General features: G+C 42.7%; 2 protein-coding genes across 3 annotated transcripts in view; one reads left to right on the top strand and one right to left on the bottom strand.

The window, feature by feature from the left end:
• NAB2 (NGFI-A binding protein 2) overlaps positions 1-6,120 on the top strand; it is an 84,305-nt gene extending 78,185 nt beyond the window's left edge. Inside the window, exon 8 of one of the 2 annotated variants that reach the window (XM_068267475.1) lies at positions 5,897-6,120. In XM_068267475.1, the coding sequence (XP_068123576.1) occupies positions 5,897-6,016 (120 nt within the window). In that variant the 3' untranslated portion in view covers positions 6,017-6,120. The remainder of the gene's footprint in view (positions 1-5,896) is intronic. The other variant, XM_068267476.1, reaches the window with a different exon arrangement.
• A 3,507-nt stretch (positions 6,121-9,627) lies between these two features.
• The window catches only part of STAT6 (signal transducer and activator of transcription 6), a 234,076-nt gene continuing 219,663 nt past the window's right edge, over positions 9,628-24,040 (bottom strand). The window contains exons 19-22 of the mRNA XM_068267474.1: positions 21,676-21,744; positions 20,359-20,433; positions 15,479-15,589; positions 9,628-12,433 (exon numbers count right to left, since the gene is read on the bottom strand). Of these exons, the coding sequence (XP_068123575.1) occupies positions 12,334-12,433; positions 15,479-15,589; positions 20,359-20,433; positions 21,676-21,744 (355 nt within the window). The 3' untranslated portion in view covers positions 9,628-12,333. The remainder of the gene's footprint in view (positions 12,434-15,478; positions 15,590-20,358; positions 20,434-21,675; positions 21,745-24,040) is intronic.

The following is a 24,040-nucleotide window of genomic DNA, read 5'->3' as shown; positions in this document are numbered from 1 at the left end:
AATTGTGTATGAATAGCTCAGTGATTAATGTAGTATTATTACTATATATACATTCCAGCAGAAATGTTTGAAATCAGTGTTTATATATACATATATATATATAAGATTGTTATTTAATGTCATTACTTGTATGTTGTTCCTCGTTTCCTTAATAATATATTGTTTCCTGTTATAAAACAGTGACTACAATGACCTTTATCATTTTCATGTATATATTGTATTAAGGTGCCCGTTAATACAATTTTTTAATCAGATGCAATCTTTGACGCAATTTTTACGATCGAGTTCAGAAATCAGCGCAGTGCGTTGCAAAAGGCAATGTAAAATGAATCTATGATCAATTGAAGCAGAAAATGTTGAATTTTACAATCTAATTGGAAGAGAGGGAATGCCCTAATTGACCTGTTTATGGGAAGAATTGAAAATTACCTTCTGATTACTTTCATCAAAGTAGCACATCTGATGATAAAATTGCACCTTTAATGGGCATCTTTAAACATACCTGGACTCTTGGCATAAAATGGAATTTAAGGTTAATTAGTATTATCATTGTGCAATGCTATTATTCTAAAAATTGATACCCCTTCCCTCCACTCGAGCCCCTGGCTAATCTCCTGCACTGACAGTGAGGCAAGGATTTCTGCAGTCGTCATTTTAGTCTCAAAGTTTAGGTCTGCTTTAAATTCACTGCAGTATCATGTGAGTTTATTACATTGCTATATGTGTGAACTTGCCAATTAACATCTGTTTTTGCTGTCCGAAATCTGTATACTGTTGTTTTGTCATCTGTAGAGTATTAGAACTGCCTTGTTCAGGTTTTTTTTTATATACCTAAATCAAAGTTTTGTTTTTATTTTGTTAGAAGGCCAGCCCCAGAGGTTAAGTGAACCTCAGACTATAAATTCCCTTTTCCTTAAAGGATGAAGGAATTTTTGTGAAACGTATATGAAGTTTACTCGTATATCTAACCTGTCAGTACAGAGTGTTATGTTGTAAAGTCCATTTTCCATCAGATCGACCGGTTGAATTGATAATTTTCAACATGTCTGAACTGCTTCCAACTGATAACAGAATTGATTTTCAGATCACTACTGCACAAAATCAATCCCGTTATCAATTGGGAGAAAATTGGACATGACAGATATGATCAAATATTGCATTGTACCTAGCATAACTTCAACCACCTTTGAATGGAAATTCTGAGATCCATCAGACCTGGTACAGAATGGTAGTTTTCCTTGCTTGGTCCAGTAGACGTGATACAAAGGGTTGCTTTTCCTTGTTAGATCCAGCAGATGTGGTACACACCGTGGTGGTTGTCCTTGTTAGATAGGGTACACAATGGTGGTTTTCCTTGCTAGATCCAGAAGATATGGTACACAATGGTGATTTTCCTTGTTACATACAGCAGATGTGGTACAGAATGGTAGTTTTCCTTTCTAGGTCCAGTAGATGTTGTACAGAGGGTGGTTGTCCTTGCTAGATTCTCAGAGATGGTATACAATGGTGGTTTTCCTTGCTAGATACAGCAGATATGGTACACTGTGGTGGTTGTCCTTGCTAGATCTAGCAGATGTGGTACACAGTGGTGGTTGTTCTTGCTAGTACCAGCAGACGTGGCACACATCGGTAGTTGTCCTTTCTAGATCCAGCAGACGTACACAGTGATGGTTGACCTTGCTAGATCCTGCAGACCTGGTACACAGTGGTGGTTGCACTTGCTAGTACCAGCAGATGTGGTGCATATCAGTAGTTGTCCTTGCTAGATCCAGCAGACGTACACAGTGATGGTTGTCCTTGCTTGTACCAGCAGACGTGGTACACATCGGTAGTTGTCCTTGCTAGATCCAGCAGATGTACACAGTGATGGTTGTCTTTGCTAGATCCAGCAGACGTACACAGTGATGGTTGTACTTGCTAGATCTAGCAGACATGGTACACGGTGGTTGTCCTTGCTAGATGCTGCAGACGTGGCACACAGTAATGGTTGTCCTTGCTAGTACCAGTAGACGTGGTACATATCAGTAGTTGTCCTTGCTATATCCAGCAGACATACACAGTGATGGGTGTCCTTGCTAGTACCAGCAGATGTGGTACACATCGGTAGTTGTCCTTGCTAGCTCCAGCAGACGTACACAGTGATGGTTGTCTTTGCTAGATCCAGCAGACGTACACAGTGGTGGTTGTCCTTGCTAGATCTAGCAGACGTGGTACACATCGGTAGTTGTCCTTGCTAGATCCAGCAGACGTACACAGTGATTGTCGCCCCTTGCTAGATCTAGCAAACATGGTGCACAGTGGTGGTTGTCCTTGCTAGATGCTGCAGACGTGGTACACAGTGATGGTTGTCCTTGCTAGTACCAGTAGACATGGCACATATCAGTAGTTATCCTTGCTAGATCCAGCAGACATACACAGTGGTGGTTGTCCTTGCTAGATCTAACAGACATGGTACACAGTGGTGGTTGTCCTTGCTAGATGCTGCAGACATGGTACACAGTGATGGTTGTCCTTGCTAGTACCAGTAGACGTGGTACACATCAGTAGTTGTCCTTGCTAGTACCAGCAGATGTGGTACACATCGGTAGTTGTCCTTGCTAGATCCAGCAGACATACACAGTGATGGTTGTCCTTGCTAGATCTAGCAGACATGGTACACAGTGGTGGTTGTCCTTGCTAGATGCTGCAGACATGGTACACAGTGATGGTTGTCCTTGCTAGTACCAGTAGACGTGGTACACATCAGTAGTTGTCCTTGCTAGTACCAGCAGATGTGGTACACATCGGTAGTTGTCCTTGCTAGATCCAGCAGACGTACACAGTGATGGTTGTCCTTGCTAGATCCAGCAGACGTGGTACACAGTGGTGGTTGTCTTTGCTAGATCCAGCAGACGTGGTATGCAATGTTTGTTTTCCTTGCTAGATCTAGTTCCTCATTGACCATCTCTATTAACCATCTTACCTCTGCAGTGATAACTCTCCCTCTGTACACAGAGACCAGAAATAATAATAGATGAAAGAGGAAATGTCATCAACATAACATAATTAATAATTTTTTTATTATTATTATTATTTTTACAATATTCATTTATAAATGATTTAGTACGTGGTTGCCCATTGTAAAATATTTCCTCACCTTGATTTACTTTCTCAAAAGTGTCACAGGTGGCAACATCTTTAGCACTCGCAGGTGATGTCTGCAGAATGCTCTTTTACTGAGAGCTCTAAAGTTGGTAGAAAAGATCACTGGTCTCCCAGAATGCTTTGTTGGGGACAATTCCACATAATAAACAGCCTAGGCTATGCCCCAGTGGAAGGGTGAGGCTACATACGTATATACAGCAATGTGTAGCTATAGGAAGTGTTTTGATGCTGAAACCAGGACATTTAAGTGAGTGTCCTTAATAATTTACTGCATTCTACAATATGTCATTATGGTTACTCTGGAAGAAACAGTGCATAAGCACAGGCTGGACAGTAGAAACTAAAGACACATTTCCAATCAATTTGTAAAATAAATAAATTACACTACTTGAGACAATCACTCATGTTGCCTTATCACCACCCCATCTGTAAATAGTCACATTCTTGCTGGGAGGAGCAGAAGCAAGGTTTTCTCTGTCAGGATATCTTGACAATATGCAGAGTGAACTTTGATCACATTGTGACAAGCAGCAATAATGTTTTCCCCATGAGCCAAGCCTTCCTGTCACATGACAGGAAACTGCTTGGACGCTAGCCACCTCGCCATTGTAATAGAATTACCATCTGTGCCCTAAGCCACACAGGCAGTTACTCATTAAGTTGCATTGTAAGGATGTATTATACCTTTAACATCTGTCCTATGGTAAATGTAATGTTGTCTTTGCTAGTCTCGATGAAGCATACGTTATCTCCGTTGTACGTATTATAATGTAATATGGTACCAATAAACAGAAAAGTAGATTTAGCCATATATGTCCTGTTGTAAGTTGCAAAGTATACAGTAGGTCTGCAATGTTTTGTAGTGCTTCTTGGATGGTTAGACCATGTATAAAAGTGCTACACTGCTCAGTTATAGTCTGTGTGCAAAAAAATACACACACACACACACACACACATTATATATATATATAGTGAAATGGATGATCAGAGCAGTAGCCATTATTGATAAAATAATATACTAAGTGCATGTTCATAACTTTTCATGGTAAACTGAGACACATTCACTGTTGTGGGAGGAGCTACTGCTGTACTACCTGTCAGCAGAATGCCAAAATGTTTTAGTTATTATATCATTAGAAATAACTAGGTTACTGAGGAATTAGTTCTGACTAGTTAAACTCTTACCAGCTCTATGCCACAGTATTCCACAGTATGGGTAAGTGAGACCTCCCCATCTGCTGCCAGCTGGCCAAATTCTCCCCCAGATGCCCTCTCTTTGGCATTAGTGAATGTGAGCTAGGACCACCAGTTTTAGAAACCTACTACCTGTGGAAATTACCAGTAAGGTTTTGAAGCTATTTTTCTTAAATCCTCTCGCCTATTGCTGATGGCAGACCTTATTTCATGAACAAATATTTGCCCATGCCTCAATCAATGGAAAAAAAAATGTCGTGACCACTCAATGTGTCATGACAATGTGACATGTCTAGCGCTGTGCAGAGGACAAATCTCCATTCACATTCTCCCATGGGAGTCTTTACTATGTAGTGTTGAGAAGAAACTAATCCGGAGTCCTGACGAGCATATCTCTACAAACCCAGGGCATAGAAGCTGTCTTAGCTGCTGACCAGTTTGCTGACAGTTACCCAACAAACTGATCATCAGCAAGTGGTTTTCATTTGCTAGACTGCTTCCACATTCCCGGGTCAGTGAAGATTTGCATGGCTGAGCTCCATACACCACAATTCAAGATACACAAAGGGCCAGAATGTGATTTAGTTTGCACCAACTATTTTAAGATAACCATACAATTAGGGCCGGTTTTAGACTTTTTGCTGCCTGAGGCAAACTTGTAAGGATGCACCCCCCCCCCCCCCCCACCAGATTTGGATCAATTGCACAGCACCTGACAGTTTGCATCGCATGTTATAGCTGCAGTGAGCACTCCAAAAAATACCCTCAGTATAGGTAGGTAGCCAGATATAGGTTCCCCCAGTATATGTACAGTTGCCCTCAGTATAGGTTGGCAAGTATTCTCTTCACTTCCTGTTTCTATCTGGTGCTGTCCCCAGATTGTGCCGCCTGAGGAAGTCGCCTCACTTGGCATCATGGGCAGACCAGGCCTGCTGCTGATGGGTCAGCAAAGCTGCATATTGTGGTAGTGTATATCACATGTCTATCACACTAGGGTATTGAAGTAAATCCTCGAATTACTATTGGTCACTCCAACCTAGCTTAGTTTAAAGGTCATGCATGCTGAGTATTATGGGAAAAATGTTTGCGTTCAATGCGCAATGTGCAAAACTTGAATGTGAATGTGCACCAGTTTATAACTTGACCCATATAATTCCATTAAACCTCTTTTAGAGCCACTGTCAGGCAGAGTTTGAGTTCATTATGCTGGTAGGTAGTCAAGCTCATTCTCTTTTCCTCCAGGTTGAAATGGTATAAAATGCCTACCATGGAATGAGTAAATGTGATCTGATGTCCATTCCAGCTACAAACGCTTACACACCAGTCTGTACATCATTGCTGCCTCAAGTTATATGTATGTTGTGGATTGCAATGACCACCTCTTTGTATAATTAGTATGCGTCACAGTGTGATCTCAATGTAAACTGACGGCCTATGTTTTGTGTTCTGCTTAGAGTTTCTAGCAGTAGTCTTTTATTTTACATTAGATTATTTATTTTGTTATTTGAAACAATAAACTTTATTTTACATCTTACCGACTTGCATTGTATTTTTTCAGTTTATCTTTCTAGCCATGGAAATAACAACATGTAACTTGCACAAAGCATGCTGGCGTAAGCAGGACAGACTTTACTGTGAGAGAAACATGTCTGCTACAACACTGAGAAGAGTCACATGATCAGCTTCTGAACCAATGGGAAAACCAGTTTACAGACTCAAATGTGTCATCCACAAAGTTTTCACATTTTTATCTACCCCCTAATAAATGTGGCGGACACCTGGTGCTTCCTATTAAATTTTTCAGTCTCCATTTCCACCTAGTGCACATTCTTCTCATTTTAGATTTCATGAAGTGAGAGGGATGTGGAGGCTGTCATATTTATTTAATTTTAAACAATACACATTGCCTGGCAGACTGGCTGATCCTCTCTCTGCCTCTAATACTTTAGTTTTAGCCATAGACCCTGAAAAAGCATGTACTATACATCAGATGTTTTTGCCAAAGATCTAACTAGATGAGCTGCAGGCTTGTTTCAGATGTGTGATTTGGACACTACTGAAGCCAGTATAGCCAGGCAACTGGTATTGTTTAAAAGGAAACACATATGGCATCCCCTATACTGTATACCTCTGGCTTCAGGTGCCCTTTAAAAGTAACCATATTAGTTGAAATTTCTTGGTGGCTTCCGCCATTTTTTATCATTATTTTGTATTTCTTTTGCACTCACATCCTCCACAGCACTTCACAGAATATATATATATATATATATATATATATAGTTATGCTGTTGATTACTGGATCTCTCCACCCTGAGCCCCTCCCACATTCCTAGCTGTGTCAAGTTCCCATCATGCTGTACTGCCTGGTGTGTGTGGTAGCTTTCATTGGCCAGCTGCACTAATCACTCCCCACCACAAGCGCTAATCACCCCCCAAAACAAGATCCCTTCCAACAAAAGCAGTGGCAGAACTAGAAAGCTGGATGTAACTGCATGACAGATGTAATTCTCTGCAGTGTGCATGGGGCACAACATGGGCAGCAATGTAATGACAACCAGTACAATAAGATGCATTATATGACAGACCACTGTAATGAGAGTCACAAAGAGCCAAAATGTGGGGACCACTATAAGGAGGGAAATACATGAGGGAAGGGCTGTTTCTGGTCATTCTGGTGGTCCAGGCAAGGCACCTTTTTCCCCAGTCCCCCCCCCACGCGCACACACACACCTCCTTCCTCCAATCTTGTGAATATAAGATTGTCGCCCTAGATCAGTTATTTTTGCAGGCACTAATAGCAGATCAATAAGTTACATGCAGAAAAGATTTGTCTCTCAAAATAAGCCTATGAAGGTCACAGGTATTATATTTCCTGCAACAATCAATACAGGCCAAAGTTAAGTACAGCTTAATTAGCACATTAACCACTTCACCGCTAAGGGTTTTTCCTTTCAAAACCAGAGCAATTTTCACCTTTCAGTGCTGGTTCCATCCATTCAGCAATAACTTCATCACTACTTATCAAAGCTAAATGATCCATACCTTTTTTTTGTTGCCACAAATTAGGCTTTGTTTGGGTGGTACTTTTTGCTAAGAATTATTTTATGTGCATTTTAAAGGGAATAAGTAGAAAAAAATGAAAAAACATTCATTATTTCTCAGTTTTCAGCCATTATAGGTTTAAAATAAAACACGCTACTGTAGATAAAACCCACACATTTTATTTTCCCATTAGTCTCAGTTATTACAATATTTAAATTATGTTCCTAGTACATTGTATGAAGACAATATTTTATTTGGAAATAAAGGTGTGTTTTTGCTTTTCTCATTGTGCTCTATCAATAACTACAAACCCCTATTTGCAAAAATGGCATACATGTTTAAAAAACGAAGTCCCTAAAGTAACAATTTGTGTATTCTTTTAAATTCCGTCACTTTGGCTTTTTTGTTTTACAAGTGTGTTACATTGGGGCAGGGAGAGGGGAGAAGGGGTTAAATGGGCTTGATATAAGTATATAAATGTATTTTGTATTATTTTTATTGTAATATATTCTTGGGCACTAGATGTCCCCACAGAGTCTCCTGTCTCATTCCAACAGTGATCATTATACACTTAGATTGGCTTTGGGAACATATATTCCCATTCACCAATCTGTGCACTATTGTGTGACACTGCAGGCGCGCACGCAGCTTGTAAACAGGAAGGGACGAGTCTGTACATAAAAGGGAGCTCAGTTGCAGTTTTCAGGGAATTAAATACTCGTCCCGCAGGAGGGCGAGATATGAATAGCACATGCCATGTTATTGTTATGCTATTTAGGCTTCCTTTGTTATGCTAGTCAGCAGAACTTATTTACGTAGTTACATTACCATCCATCCCTTTAATAATGGAATGAGCAATTGTGTATGAGAATTTCCATAAAGCATAGAGTGAGAACAGCCCTTTGGTGCTCCCTGCTGCAGGTATCACCCAGGGCATCTGCCTAGTGTGTATATGCCTAAAAACAGCCCTGCATGGGGTGCCATGTAATGAGGGGCACTAAATGAGAAGCACTGTAATGAGGACCACTATACGAAGGACCACTATAATGGGAGCAGAATAATGAAGGGCACTATATGGGGGAGCACTCTAATGATAGGAACTATACAGGAGACCACTATAATGAAGAGCACTGTATGGGTGGAGCATTACAATGAGAGGCACTCCATGGGAAAACACTATAAGGAGAAACTCTGCATGTAAACACAGTATATTAATGTTAACTCTTAGAGGGAGAGGGCTGCAATAACGGGATGGGGACTATATAGCGGATAGGTATAATGAAGTGCACTCTATGGCCCATATTCAATTAGAGTAGTGAAAATAATAGAATTACGGTAATTAAATGGTTACATTTTTTTGACGATATTAATTTATAAATTATTTAGTCAGAGTTTGCCCATTGTAAAATATTTCCTCTTTCTGATTTACGTTCTGAAATCACATCTTTTCTGCTGGCAGGTGCATCACAGAGGAATGGCTGTATGTTATGTGTTCTGAGCTGAACTAAAAAAAAGCTGGTCTCCCAGAGTGCACTTGGTGAAAAGGGGCGCATAGCTAATCAGCCTAGGCTTGACATTACTGGGATGGCGACGCTACATACCAATATACATTAATGTATAGATATAAGAAAATATACAAAAAGTTACAGTTTGATAATACTTTTTTTTGCTATTTTTGAACCTTTTTCAGTTATGTGCTGTAAGGTTATGCTATTTTTTTTTTTAATTATCCCCTGGTAGGAAACTCAGGAGAAAAGGTACAGTAGCTGAATTAGGGTCTATGAGAAAGTACTAAAATGAGGTGCACTATTGGGAGGACACTATAATGAGGGGCACTAGAATGATGAGCTCCATTATGAGGGTCACTAAATGGGGGGAGCACTTTCTAAATGTGCACTATAAAAATGAGCAGAATAAGGGGCACGTACTAGGATGAGGAGGGAACAGCAAGTTTATTCACATTTTTTTCAAGTATATATTAAGCATGTTTGCTTGACTTGGGTGCACCAAGCCCTGGCCAGCAGTGCTATTTGGGGAGCAACTGCCAACAGTTTTGATATGCTCTGTAAAGCGCTGCAGAAGATGTCAGTGCTTTATAAATCTCTAATAGTAACAATATTTCAACCATCTAAGTGAATTAGGCCTAAAGTTGTCAAACATCCAAAGATTAAAAGCAGCAAAATTTTACTCAAAACAAATCTAGAACAAGAGGTACATTCAATGTTGTTTTTATTTTATATATATATATATATATATATATATATATATATATATATGTGTATATATATATATATGTACAAATGAAACATTTCCGGTTTTGACATATATTATTGTATCCATTGTTTGATGGCAATAAGAACTCCTGGGCTGGGCTGAATCACCCTCTGTTAGGAGGTCTCACTCCTCTTGCTACATTCTTCATAATGGAGAACAGTTGAAGAGACCAGCAGCTCACGTGAGACAGCCTGATGTGAGGAGCAGAGATCTCCAGTGGTAAAGATCCTGCAGGAAAAGTCACCCAATTGCTGAATGGCGCTATGAGCATGGAATACATTCTAGTTCCAGACATGCTGCTAATATATAAAACATATTTCAGTTGCACTTTTTCCTAATGGGCTAGTTCACCCAAACTGGCATTTCGGTTATCGGTGGAAACTAGTTAAAACACCCACTCCGTTATTACCATTACATTTCTCAGATCTTCTGTTCCAAATGCCGCCTCTGCTTCAGTCTCACTTTCCTTGTTACAGAAAAAGGAGTCTCATTTTTCATTCTGCACAGGAGGGGGGGGGGGGGGGGGGTTGGGGTAAGGGGAAGGGTTTCATTTTTTTAAAGCTGCGGGATGGCTCACATTTGATGCTGCAGAATTGAGAGTCTCACATTTTCAGCTGCAGAACTGGGTATCCCACTGCACCACTGCTGCACTTTTCCTGCAGCAGAAGGAAAAGAAGTCTCCCTTTTCCCCATTGCAGATCCAGCATGAGGAGACTCACTTTTCCATCTGCTGATGGAAAAGTCTCATTTAGGAGGAGTCTCACTTTGCATGCTGCAGAAGGAGTCTCGTTCTCTCTGCTGCAGATGCAGAATGATGAGACTCACTCTTTCAGTTTATTGCAGATGGATGGACATTACATTTCAGAAATCTGAACTTGTTAAGCTAGGTACCCAACAGCAGATCACGGCCACAGCCACATGGATCGGGGATCTCCACCGGCGAACGATCATTCCCCGATCCATCTGGCTGAATTTGCAAGTGACGTTTGCGGCATTGGAAACGAACGATCGTTTACTTGATCGCGGCAAAACCTGTGAAAGTCAATAAGGATGGGAATGATCCAGAGCAGGCTGATCAACCAGGCAACCTAGGCAAGTGCCTGGGGCCTACTGGGTGTCAAGGGGCCCATCTGTCACCTTCTCTGACCTCTCTCCACTTCAGCTTATCAAAAAAGTCCTCAAGGGGGCCTCATATCTACTACCTTGCCTAGGGTCCCACTACATCTGAATCCATCTCTGGAATGATCCTCCACGACTTAATTGGACATGGCAGTTGTTCAAAAACAAAGGCTTGCCGTGGGTGGCATGCGTTGTGAAACATTGTTTAACAAATTTATGTTAAACTATGTTGCGTGATATTGTGAAGAAAATTGTTCACCGCGCAACATAATTCGGAAAAATTGCTTTATAGGTAAGGGATTAAAGGACTCCTGTGGCGAACAGTGTTATCTTTTCTTACTTACCTGGGGCTTCCTCCAGCCCCTAGAAGTCCAGTGTTCTCCCCAGGCTCTTTTCGCCAGATGCTCCATCCGGCTAGTTTTGGTAAGCACCCGGCTGTGATCGGCTCATCTCCTCCTATGCTGTAAGCAGAGTTGTGCAGAGAAGTACCGGCCCTGCATTCTCCCCCCCCCCCCCCCCCCCCCACCCGGCTACTTTTTCATGCCACCCGGCTGGAAAAAGAAATCCTCGGGAGAACGCTGAAGTCATTTGAGTCCTTCGCCGCAGCCTCGGTCCTCCTCCGTGTACCAGTGGCCGCCTGTAAGGATCGCCAACTCATCAGCGGGTCAGCGCTCCTGTACATGCGCAGGCACTTGTACAGCCACTGGGGGAATCAATCACAAAACCTGGAATGCCAATATGAGGTGGACTGACTGGACTGAAGATCCCAATTCTTGCGAAAAAGCAAACAATGCAATCATTAGCCAAAGGTACTTTATAGGCGATATATACATTATTTTTTATCGATACATATTTCTTTTTTTTTTTTTCATAGAGTATTGATAACTGCTTCCGATATCTCCCACATAGTCCAGCTTGGCTTTCCGTTAGCTGTGCAGCAGCAGGTGAATTGTTGCAGGGCTGTCACAGGAACAATACATTCACAGAGCAGCTCATTATTTTTACTTTGTGACAGTATAATATCAGAGGCTGTGACAACAAACATTCTTCCAACGCTGGGAGCCTGAAGAATTCTGTGCTGTGAAGACCCTCCCACACACAGCCTAGAAAGGTCACATCTGATTGCCACGTTACTGACGCCCACACACAGCACCAGAATCCGTCAAACCAAACCCACTGCATGCCAGCAAGCCTCAGAGCAGGTAGGAGGCTGAGCTGTGTGGGCTCAGAATTCATTCTCACGCATTCCAAAAGCCAACCACTTGCTGGATGAATCATCTCACACAACATAATGCTAAAGATCCTCACAGTGGAAGCTTCGCTCGCCACACCGCTGCAAAGGAGAAATCAAGTCTTGCTTGGAAAAGCAACCGTAATGTTATTTTCAGGGTGTACTTGTGCTGAAGTTCCAAACCATTTCTGATATACATTGCAGGCCCAGTCACTGCGTTGGCTCTTACTGTGTGCCTGTCCTAGGCAAATACAGGCATAGTCCACAGCAGATGCTTGTGCTTAGAAAGGTAGTTTAGGTGGTAGATTTTGGGGCTACAGGTTGCCCGATTAGTTCCAACTAACATCTTCTTCCATTGGCTGCTGAGTGAAAGAGGGTAGGTTGGAATGATTTGGGCACAGGATTTCCAAAACCTCGTCAAGCTGAATCCTAATAGAAGAGGAAGGAAATTATGGTAAGTATGAGTGGAAAAAGATGCAAGAATACATAAATTCTGAAGCGGAAAAAAAACCCTTATATAATGAATTGTATGTGTAGAACGAAAAATTAGTAGAACTTTAGTAGCAAAGAAAAGAGTCTCATATTCTTATTTTCATCTATATAGTTTTTTTTATAACATTGCATCATTCTGTCATATTTGCAGTTTACAAATCACACTCTGTATTTTAAAATGATGAAACAGAGTACAGCTAATGACCCTTTGAGCTCCCCTGCAGTAAAACTTTATCTGAAGCTGCCTCTCACTGTTTCTTTGATGTATAAGTGCTTCAGAAAATAGGATTGTCTCCGACCCAAGTTGGGTATGGGAGCTCAGAGAAGCTCTTTTGCATAAATAACACCTGAAGTTTCTTAACCCTTCCTGTACTGGAAACAAAAGGAAACTCTTTGTATTAGTACAAAGTATAACACGATTTTTGACCCGTGGGAAATAATGGATTATTCCAAATTGGCATTTCAGGATATATGTAGGAGGCAATATGGTGATAGGATAGAAGACCATCCAAAACCTTAAAGCCTCATCTACACGCGTAGATGAGGCTCCGATCCGATCCGGATCGCCTCTTCCGCGTCCCCGCTCGCCCACGCATGCGCCGGATTCCATACCTGCTCGTCCCCGCTCGTCCCCACGCCGCGCCACTTATCTTCCACTTGATTCCCTGCCATTGTCCCCTCGCGGGGAACGAGCAGGGAATCGGCGGTAGCAAGATCCGACCTGTCGGATCTTATCAATCGAGCCGCATCAGCGGCTCGATTGATAACACACATCGGAGCCTCATCTACGCGTGTAGATGAGGCTTAAGAGAAGTGGACGTAATTGGTGGTGCTTTTGAGAGAGATGCTGGCCTGTTTGGACTAGCCCAAATTCCAACTCCCATATCATGACCCACAATCTTCCTCTCCAGTGATGCCCATTGGGCCTGTCTCTGATCATGTGTCCATTCTAAAATCCAGTTTAAGTGAACTGCATAGTGGTAGGTTTTAGGATGAGGTAAAGCTACACCTCCTTTTGACTTAGGTTTTTGCAAGGTCTTTAGGGCCACCCTAGGTTTTTTTGGCCTTCCAAATGTATCTGCTTATGGGTTGTGCTAATTTTTTCCAGAAATGTTCTTTCCCAGTTACTGGCACTGTATGTAACACATATAAAAGCCTGGGCATTAGGTTCATTTTAAGTATATTTACTCTTCCCACCCATGAGTGCGAAAGCTGAGTCCAAGCTTTGACATCTTTCTCAAAATCTTCTTGCAAAGGAGGATCTTTTACGTCATAGAGTTGTGTAAGGTTTGAGCAGAGTTTAATGCCTGAATAAGCGAGGGAATTGTGTTGCCATTTAAAGGGAATTAGCCCTGAATCACCTGAGCATCTTTTACAGGTAGGGAAATATTCAAAATCTCAGATTTATTTGAATTGATTTTATAGTTACTAAGCAAACTGTATTCTTCTACTGTTTTAAGAAAATTGGGAAGAGTGAACATGGGCGTGGTTATATAGATCAATAAATCATCTGCATAGATCGCTATTTTGTATTCTTTTCTACCTATTACAATACCTTTGATATCTGGGTTTATTCTAATAGAGACTGCAAGTTGTTCCATGTATAAAATATATAGAAGAGGAGAGAGGGGGCAGCCCTGTCGGGTCCCATTCCCAATGGAAATCACCGGAGACAAGCAACCATTTATTCTGATCCTGGCAGTTAGCGATTGGTAAAGTGAAAATATTTTCTGGAAAAAGTAGGATACCTGTAATTTTGTTAAAAGAAAAAATAAATAAATATCTCAGTAGGGGGAAGCCTCCTTGTAAGGCTTCCCCGTCCTCCCCAGCCAGTTTGTTCCAGCCCTGGTAGCCCCGAAGGGTCAATAACAAAGCAGTCGGTGCTCCTGCACAGACGCAGTAGCTGCTTTCCCCTAGGGCAGTGATGGCTAACCTTGGCACTCCAGCTGTGACAAAACTACAAATCCCATTATGCCTCTGCCTCCCTGAGTTATGCTTATAGCTGTCAGATTATTGCAATGTCTCATGGGACTAGTAGTTCCACCACAGCTGGAGTGCCAAGGTTAGCCATCACTGCCCTAGGGGGTTTGCGGGAATAGCCAAGTGCTCTACTACATAGATGCATCATACCTGACCCTATCAGGCTCAGCTATTTCCACGAGGGGAAGCTGATACTGCGCCTGCGCAAGGCTCCCGGCGAGCGCTGACAAGCGGACTTTTGGGGGTTCCAGCGCTGGCTCCGCTCTTCTGAGGAGGAAGGGAAGGCTGTTTAGGATCCAGAGGCTTCCTCTTTCCGAGGTAAGTACCTCCTAGCAGTACTTTTCTTCCCTTTAGGTACACTTTAATATGGAAATCATATTGCATGCTCCAAAGCAGCATTGATTTTGACTTGCTAATCTACATCTATAAGTGGGCAAAACAATTCAGCATTTGCCTTGAGTTCAGAGCAATTAGAGCAATAGATGTTTCCTTTCTCTTATGATACCTGACCCGAGGCAAAGCTACCAGAGGTATAATCATGCTCAGTTCCACATACCTCTATGCATTATCCATTCCTCTCCTTGTTGCCCCTGGTCCCCGTAATCACTGCTTGGAAAATATGACTGATGTTCCCTCTTATCACCTCCTCTTCCCGGCCCCAGTCACTCCCCTTTAAAGGGTGAGAATGGAGGGAACATCATGGCAAGCTTGCCTCTTCCTGTCTGAAAATTTTTGCTTTAGCCAAAAGTAAATTTTTTCCAGGAGTGATTATGGGGACCAGGGGGAGTGAGGAGAGTTACATACAAAGGAAAGTGGATCCAGTATGAACATACCTCTGCACTTACCTTACGTAGCCTTGCTTGGAGTTAGGTGTGCTTTGACCAGTATAAGCTCTTGCTTACTGTACATAAATGGCTAAAAAGATGCCAATGATAATAATAATAATAATTCAGAAGAAAATCTATTCATCTCACTGTGTGAATATTTCTATTTGCAACTTACGGATTTTCTCCACTGGGATAGGGCTGTGGCTGAGCAAAGGGTGCTGCGTAATGTTGGTTCCATATAGGATCACTTCCCATGAAGGGAATGGTGAATGGAGGACTTGGATACCTATCAGAAATAATCAAACAGTAATATAAACAAACAGAAAGATATAAATATTAACAGAAATAAACAAACAATAATTATACTATAGGATGTATTAGCAACAAGCCGAATTCTACAGGAAGGCAACATTCTGCTCATTGGCAGTGCTGTGGCAGTTACTTCAGACTTTAAACATTCCCAGCTATCTAATGAAAGCAGTGATATCCTTGTCTCAGCCATCTAAAGCCGCTATTCTTCCTAAGGAACGGAGAAACTGAAGACTCATATATTATAATGGGGTGGCGCAGTGGATAGCACCCTCGTCTTGGAGCGCTAGTCCCCCAGGTGGAATGCCAGCATTATCTGCATGCAGTTTGTACATTCTCCCCGTGTCTGCATGAGTTTCCTCCGGGCACTCCAGTGTCCTCCCATATTTCAAAAGCATAAAGGTAAGTTGATTGACTTCCCCCGAAAAAACTTAAAAGCATGACAGGAACATATGGTAGGGTAGGAATTAGACTGTGAGCTACTCTGAAGGCCAGCTAATGAAAAAACGTTATACTGTGAAAAATAATAAATATATAATGGAAGTGTGATCTCTGTCTTACTGCTTCCCCAGTCTGCTGCATTACATTTTTCAACTCTGAGAGAATATAAAAATAAAAAAAACTTGTGCCTATGCAACCCTCCAACAGTTGTGGCAATAAAAGAGAATCCCCCCCCCCCTGCTCAGGAGCATACAGTTAACTGTTTCCAGGCTCCAGGAGCGTATAATGAACAGGATAAGGTCTACAAAAACCTCTTCATGTCAGAATGAGTCTATGTAGGGTTAAGTAATCCAAGGGTCTTATCTATTTGCCATAAATACCTCACATGCCTTGCAAGATCCCTTGTAATTAATTTACGTGGATGACACTTATATTTCACCTTCTGATTGTATGTTCTTACATTGTCAATGGGAATAAGAGTCTGAAGAAGGCTTACTAGCTGAAAGTTTACTGTTTTTCTTTTACATTAGCCAATAAATGGTATTATCCTTATTCAAAACTTCCTGTCTGTAAAATGCAAGCTCTAGTCTCAAGCAATGCTCAGCTACTATGATAAGGCATTACACACAGTGTTTCTCTTCCCCCTCCCCTTGCTTGTAGAGTCATCAGACACAGGTTGGGGGCTGGAAAGATTTTCTATGATCTGTCCACATAGGAGCAGCTCGCTAGCAAGTAAGGATTAAAGCTTGCTAGCGAACTAGACAAGTACATCTGTAGGTAGCCTTTCTTCCATAATAGAACCACCATGTGCACAACCTGCTCCGCAAAAAAAACCTGTGAGTTCTATTTGTGACGTTCGTTTACATTTGGGTTCTATTATTGCTGAATTAGTTAATTGTATTTCCCAAGTTAGGGAAAAATGTCTAAGGCTTGCCATACAAAAATCAATTTTGATGACCCATGAACCAGCCATTGTGTCCACTTTGTGCCCCCCCCCCCCCAAAAAAAAAGTGAAGTTGGAGCTGGAACTTTCCCCCATACTCATCATACAAGTCAATAATATTGTAAAAAGAAATCGATGGACTAGAAAGTCACATAACTTCTTCATTCCACACCGTCTAAGGTACAGAACTCTGGCAGTCTGAGATGGCTACATTTAGTTTCATTAGTAGTTTTAAGCAGAGTTGAGTTTGGTCAACCCAATCACTATATCAATATATAATATAATCCCTGACACCTAATCATTATAACCTACCACCTTAACATCTCTGGGAAATTTGGTCTCCAGCACCACTTACTCTTACTACTTAGAGTAAGCGGCGCTGGAGGAAGAACATCCCTGTGGCAGTGAACCTCGCATGGAGCCCAGAAGGTGAGTCTTTACTAAGCCACTCTCGCTGCCATAAATCATTCTCTGCAATGGTGGGTGGAGCATAGAGGGGGGGGGGATTCTGAGGAGAGGGAGGGAGGAGTCGGGCCCCCCTCCCCACGGATGAGTCCCAGTGTGCCGCTGCTCCCCACTCAATCATTGCCCCGGGTGCGCCCTCTCTGCGCCCCGGGCGCGCCCTCTGCGCCCCGGGCGGACACCTACCTCGCTTGCCTCTAGAAACGGGTCTGTTCAATTGGTTTTCAATAATCACACTGTATTTTTCCCACTGCGCATTATAGCTGTCGTGTGACCAAATCAGTGCATGCAGTGCATTACCTCATTGGGACCTGCCACGGCCCATTTTCGGGATGTTGCAAGGCATTAAGTGTAAAAGGGGCCGTAAATAAGACATTTCAGCAAAGTGCAACTGTCATTGGAGAACTATAACATTTCCCAAGCAGTAATTCTGAATCACTCCACAGGAACATGTATGTATGTCAAGAAAGACATCTCTCTGCAGTCATTCCAAGTGAGTAATGTAGAAAAAATATTGCAGCCAGCATTTCAGCTTTACAGGAGGAGGTCAATCTGTCAGCCTGTATAGTTCTGTAATGACAGTAGATACCATAGAACAGTGATGGCTAACCTTGGCACTCCAGCTGTGACAAAACTACAAATCCCATCATGCCTCTGCCTGCCCGAGTCATGCTTAGAGCTGTCAGAATATTGCAATGCCTCATGGGACTTGTAGTTCCACCACAACTGGAGTGCCAAGGTTAGCCATCACTGCCATAGGACATAGACATTTATGCACAAATACAAGCACACTTCTCTTCCAGAATAGCCACCTAGTGGTTGCCTGCTGCATTCACAGGCATGAGATAATTGCCTAATGCAGTGGAAAATAATTGTACTATACATCTCATCATCTCAATTATAACTTTAAGTATCTAAGTAGTGAAGATTTTTGTTTATTTTTGTGAAAGAACAAAACAATATATTGGAGAAATGTGGAGGCTGCCATTGCTGAATTGCTTGTAAGAAATACAACTATGTTAACTGTCAGTCTGCAGTACTTTAAAGGGAACCTGTACTGAGTAAAGTTATTTAAAATAAACACATGAGGTAACTTCAAATGAACATTACATAGTTACCTTGCCGTCAATTCCTCTCAGAAGCTCACCATTTTCTTCTAACAATGATCCCTTCCAGTTCTGACAACATTTTGTCAGAACTGAAATATATCAGTTGCTGTCAGTTATTTATCAGTTGTTGTCAGTTATAGCTGAGAGGACAACTGCTGTGCCAAGTAATGTCTATGTTTCCCTATGGCTCAAGTGGGCAATGTTAGTTTAACAGTGTGCTGACCAGAAAGCTGTTATGGGGTAATGGCCATTTTCAAAATGGAGGACAGAGAATTCCCTTGATCACAGTGGACAAACAGGACGCGGGAAAGGAGAAAGAGATTAAGGAGTAGACTACACGGGAGGTAAGTATGATTTGTGTATGTTTATTTTGACTTTTAATTTTCAGTTCAGGTTTTCTTTAAGTCACACGTTTATTTCATTACAGTCATCTCAATTTTGTTTCTCCATAGGTTCAGTTTGAGTGATATGATTAATGATTGAGTTAGGTAGGGGTTTGGGTTGGTGAATAATTCATACTCTGAATCAGGGCCTGATTTACCTCTCAGGAGCTTAGATCATAGTTATCTTGGGTCCCAAAACTCCGGCCTCTCCCAACTCCATGAACCCGCAAATCCTGACATAAATGTGGACTTCTCTGTCAAACCGCATTGCAAATGTGTTTGCTTTTCCTGTTCCCAGGCCGACACAACCGTCATCTCTCTCCCCTCCCCAATGTGCCCGCGCTCACCACCCTGGAGCTGCACTGACGTCTCCTCCCCCTGAGCATTAAAATGTGGATGAGCGGGCTTGATGGGAGGGCCTTAAATTGCCTTTAAGTTAAACTGCCGTTCAGGAAAATGGTGCCTTAATTAGCAGCCATGGCCACAGGATTCTGACTATTTCTTGTTCTTCTTCCCTTTTCTCTACCAATTTACCTTGTTTTCCCCACTGAAGGTGTGCAGTGTGGTCTGGTCTAGCCTGGGACGCTGGTGTGGGTCATGGGGAGTCCCAGACCTGGAGGTTTTTCCACCTTCCTGCTGCCTGGGTCGGTTCTCTGTGCAGATACAGGCCTTGTGGAGTCCACCACTGCTACCCAGGAGATCAGGGCACCACACTGAGTGAGACACTTTTGACCTTGCTGGATGCCGGCTCCATCTATTTATCAGCATACTGCTGCTCCACTGCAGCATTGAAACCTTTGTTTCTACCCCTCCATGGTGCCAGCCACTAAACCAGAAGTAAGGGCCGCCGCAGCTGGATGCTTCTGTGACAGCCAGATTATCTTGACAAGCCCTGCTGAATGCTGCCCAGGAGTCTGGACCCACCACAGAAATTAACACATTGTGAACTGGAACACCTTGGCCAGCACTGCCAGATGTCAGCAATCAGGATTCTCAGCACCGTCAGCCATCACCACACGTTTCTTTCATGAGGAACTGGGTCATCACTGCTCAACCTTTTGCCTCCCTCTGCCCCCCTCCCCCAGAGTCTCCTTAGGGATGACAGATGATTGCCAAGTGCGACTGGTGGCCCCATAGTATGGCAGCCTCGGCTATTGACTTTCAGACAATTTCCCCCCCATCCTTCCAGAACCTGTATGAGCCAAAACCAATTTCGGGTACAACCCCTCGTTCGTACTTGGCGAAAGAAATGATTCTGTTTCTGATTCTTCAGGATGGCAAGCACTGGTACAGCAAATGAGGCAACAGGCATTATACAAGAGTGAATCAGCAATCACAAACTCCATATGTACCATTTATTTACTTCCATAATCAGGGTTTGAGGAACTGACAAGCTACATTGACTCACCTTGGATCTACAGGAATAGCACTTTGTTCTTGTCGTGTACTTAGAACACTTAAACTTGGGCTCAGAGTTGTTAGGCTGAAATACAGAAAGAATTTAGATAACGTAACCAGTTTATAGTATATATCTATCAGTCATATCCACCTACCCTAGTATAAATGTTCAGCTATGAAGGCTGCTACACTGACGTCCCATCCTTTATCATACCAGCATGAGAACATGTTATCTGTGATACAGTTAAGGCGAGGAGCACCAGTAACACTTTCATCTGTTTCGGTGTGTCTCGGTTATGGCTCTTGTTTTGGCATTATAGTGCTATCCCAGCCAAAACATTTGTTCTGGATAGAGAGGAGAATATTTAGAACCTCTACCTAAAATTTTACTGGTGTCTGTGTCCCTGTTGTACAGTTTCCTCTCACTATTTGCCCACAGAGACTACCCACACAGGTTTGCTTCCTGTACCCATGAACTCTTACATGCCTTCAGGGCCAGATTTCTTGAAGGGCCACAAAGGCTTAGACCTGGAAAAGTGCCTGCTTGCTCCCGCCCTCACCATGCTCCCGTGTGCTCTGCCAGATTACTGGGGGGGGGGGAAGCAAAAGAACAGAGAGGACAGCATGGGATCCCATGTACCTCATGGTGCTAGAGGAAGCCTCTGGTAAGTATAAATACACCAGTAATTCACAACTTAGGTTTCCTTTAACCCTCCTGGCGGTCTAATAAATTCCCCATAAATAGGCAGTTTTTTTTTTTCTTTAAATCATGTAGCGAGCCCAGGGCCCCATCCCCCCGCCCGTTTCGATCACCTTCGGCGATCTCCGATCAGGAAATCCCGTTCAAAGAACGAGATTTCCTGGAGGGCTTCCCCCGTCGCCATGGCGATGGCGCGGGATGATGTCACCGACGTCACCGATGTCGTGACGTCATTGGGAGTCCCGATCCACCCCTCAGCGCTGCCTGGCACTGATTGGCCAGGCAGCGCACGGGGTCTGGGGGGGGACGGCGCGGCGCGACGGATAGCGGTGAACGAGCGCGGGGCGGCGGCGATCGGTGTGCTGACGCAGCTAGCAAAGTGCTAGCTGCGTGCAGCAAAAAAAAAAATTAAGCAAATCGGCCCAGCAGGGCCTGAGAAAACCTCCTGCGTGGCTTACCCCGAACGACCCCCAGGAAGGTTAAGTATTAAAACATAGGTGATATTCCATTAGCCACAAAGAAGATGGAACTACTGTGGACTATATATATATCTTTTTAGTAGATATAATTTTAATTTATTTACTTCATAATTCAATTTTGAGGAATTCACTAGCTGTATTGACTCACCTTGGATTTGTAGGAAAAGCAATTTGTTCTGGCTGTGTACCTAATAGAATTGGGCTCTGAGTTGCAATGCTACAAAAGAAAGAATATAGATTACATAACCAGTTTAATAGTCATCTATCAGTATCCAATACATGTTCAACTATGAAACCTCCTTTATCATTGCAGAATATGAACCTGTTATCTGTGATATTGTGGAGGCAAGAAGCAGCAACAACAATTCTATTTCAGTGATTCAGTATTATACTTCTGTTATGGTTCTTGTCTTCCGTACATTTAAAAAAGCTGCAAGTTAAAATGGATGCCGTTTTACCGGGTAGTAGAGCATTGGTAACTTTACTGTTATTATACTGTGAACTTTTACTGTTAGTATAATATCTGTAAGTTTAACATTATTCTATTATTTAATACACTAACCCTACCTATGCCTTCCAGTACCCCCCCACCTACGCCTAACACTACCCTTCCACACCTACTCCCAACCCTACCCCCCACCTATGCCTAGCACTACCCCCCCCCACCTACGCCTGGCACTACCCTTCCGCACCTACGCCAAACCCTTTCCCCTCACCTATGCCTAACACTACCCCCCACCTACGCCCAACACTACCCCCCCCATGCCTAACACTCTTGCCTATGATTAACACTACCCCCCCCCCTCACCTTTGCCTAATAATAACTTCCCCACCTACGCCTAACACTCCCCCCCACTTATGCTTAACACTACCCCCCCCCCCCACACCTATGCTTAACACTACCCACAATACTCCCAAACCTATGCCTAACAATGCCCCCCAACCTATGCTTAACACTGCCCCCTATCGAATTGCTGTAAAATCGGATTATTTTATTGTATTGTTTGTGGCCACCATTACCAGGGATATTCTTCTAGCCTACCAAATAATATACTGACTATTCTTTACATAGATTTTCATGCGTGTTAATAAAGGTGTGTAGTTCTCAGAGAAACATAAGGAACTGGAGAAAGTGAGTTTAATAACCAAATATGTTATGGAGTTAATTTCCCATCCATAGTGGTAAGTTCATTTTGTAGATGGGATGAAATGTTTGAGATTTTGTAAAGTTAACTTTGTAATAAGAAGTCTTACCGAAACTCTTGTAGCAATTTATGGATTTCTGTTAATTTTTTTTTTAATGGTAGCTAGGTATATTATTTATTATGTTGTCTGCATAAAGTGCCTTTATATGGTTTGTATCTTATTGTTTAATGTTGGTGTTGGAGCATAGAGCAGCAAAGAAAAGATTCACACTCGCAGGATATGCTGACTCTGAAATGTATTCAATCATGCAAAGACAGTCTGTACATAAAGGAGCGGATGAACTGACGCGTTTCACAGCAGATGATACTCACTCATAGGAATGGGAATGTAGAGCATCAGCTAAACGTTCTATTATGTCAAAGATAACAGGGGACACTCCTGCCTGGTTCCATTTGTAATGAAAATGTGTTTGATGTCATACCTGCCTGTGTATACTTTTGCTGATGGGTTCTTAGAGTGCTATGATGGTCCTGGAGAAAAGCTCAGGTATTTTATATAAATATAGGACATGTTCTAAGTAGCCCCAGTAAATTCTGTTTAAAGAGACCCTGAGACGAGCAATACCCCTGCATTTATACTTACCTGCGGCTTCCTCCAGCACCATGAGGTCCGTGGCCTCCTTCACTGCCCTCTCCGTTCTGTAGATATCCCCCATCCCCAGTATTCTGGCCAGTTGTGGGCTATTGCGCATGCATGGCCGCGCATGCCCCCGTCATGCTGAGGTGCCGTAGAGCATTCTACGCCTGTTCAGTACTACTGCGCAGGAGCAGAAGAACACTCCTGGCTGCAGAAGCACGACTGGGGTGCCCGCACAGCCATGCAAAGACAAGTGTGGCCAGCCAGAACACCGGAGGCGATATCTACTGAACGGAGTGGCTGGAGAGGACAGCAAGGAAGGCCAGGGACCTCATGGGGCTGGAGGAAGCTCCAGGTAAATATAAATGAAGGGGTATTGCTCGCCTCAGGGTCTCTTCAAGGCCTTCGGTGAGGAGCAGAGAGGGAACCTTCACTTTTATGGCAATAAGCGTGAGGTTTAACAGCCTCCTGGTATTGTCTGATACCTGTCTGCCTTTTATAAAACCAACCTGGTCCATGTTCACTACATAAGACATAACTTTTTCTAATTGATCTGCCAGTAGTCTGGCATATATGTTAATGTTAGTATTTAGTAGACTTATAGGTCTATAAGATGTTAATGGAGGAGGGTTCCAATATTTTTGGCAAGAGTACTTTTGCATTGGAACGAGCTCCAGGTCTAGTTTGGTGACCCTGGCCTTTAGGTTTTTTTTCAATGGAAGAGTACCATA

Source organism: Hyperolius riggenbachi, chromosome 2 (genome assembly GCF_040937935.1).
Source record: "Hyperolius riggenbachi isolate aHypRig1 chromosome 2, aHypRig1.pri, whole genome shotgun sequence".
Classification (NCBI taxonomy): domain Eukaryota; kingdom Metazoa; phylum Chordata; class Amphibia; order Anura; family Hyperoliidae; genus Hyperolius; species Hyperolius riggenbachi.
Note: the sequence above shows the minus strand (reverse complement) of the source record. Positions and strands in the feature narration are given on the sequence as shown.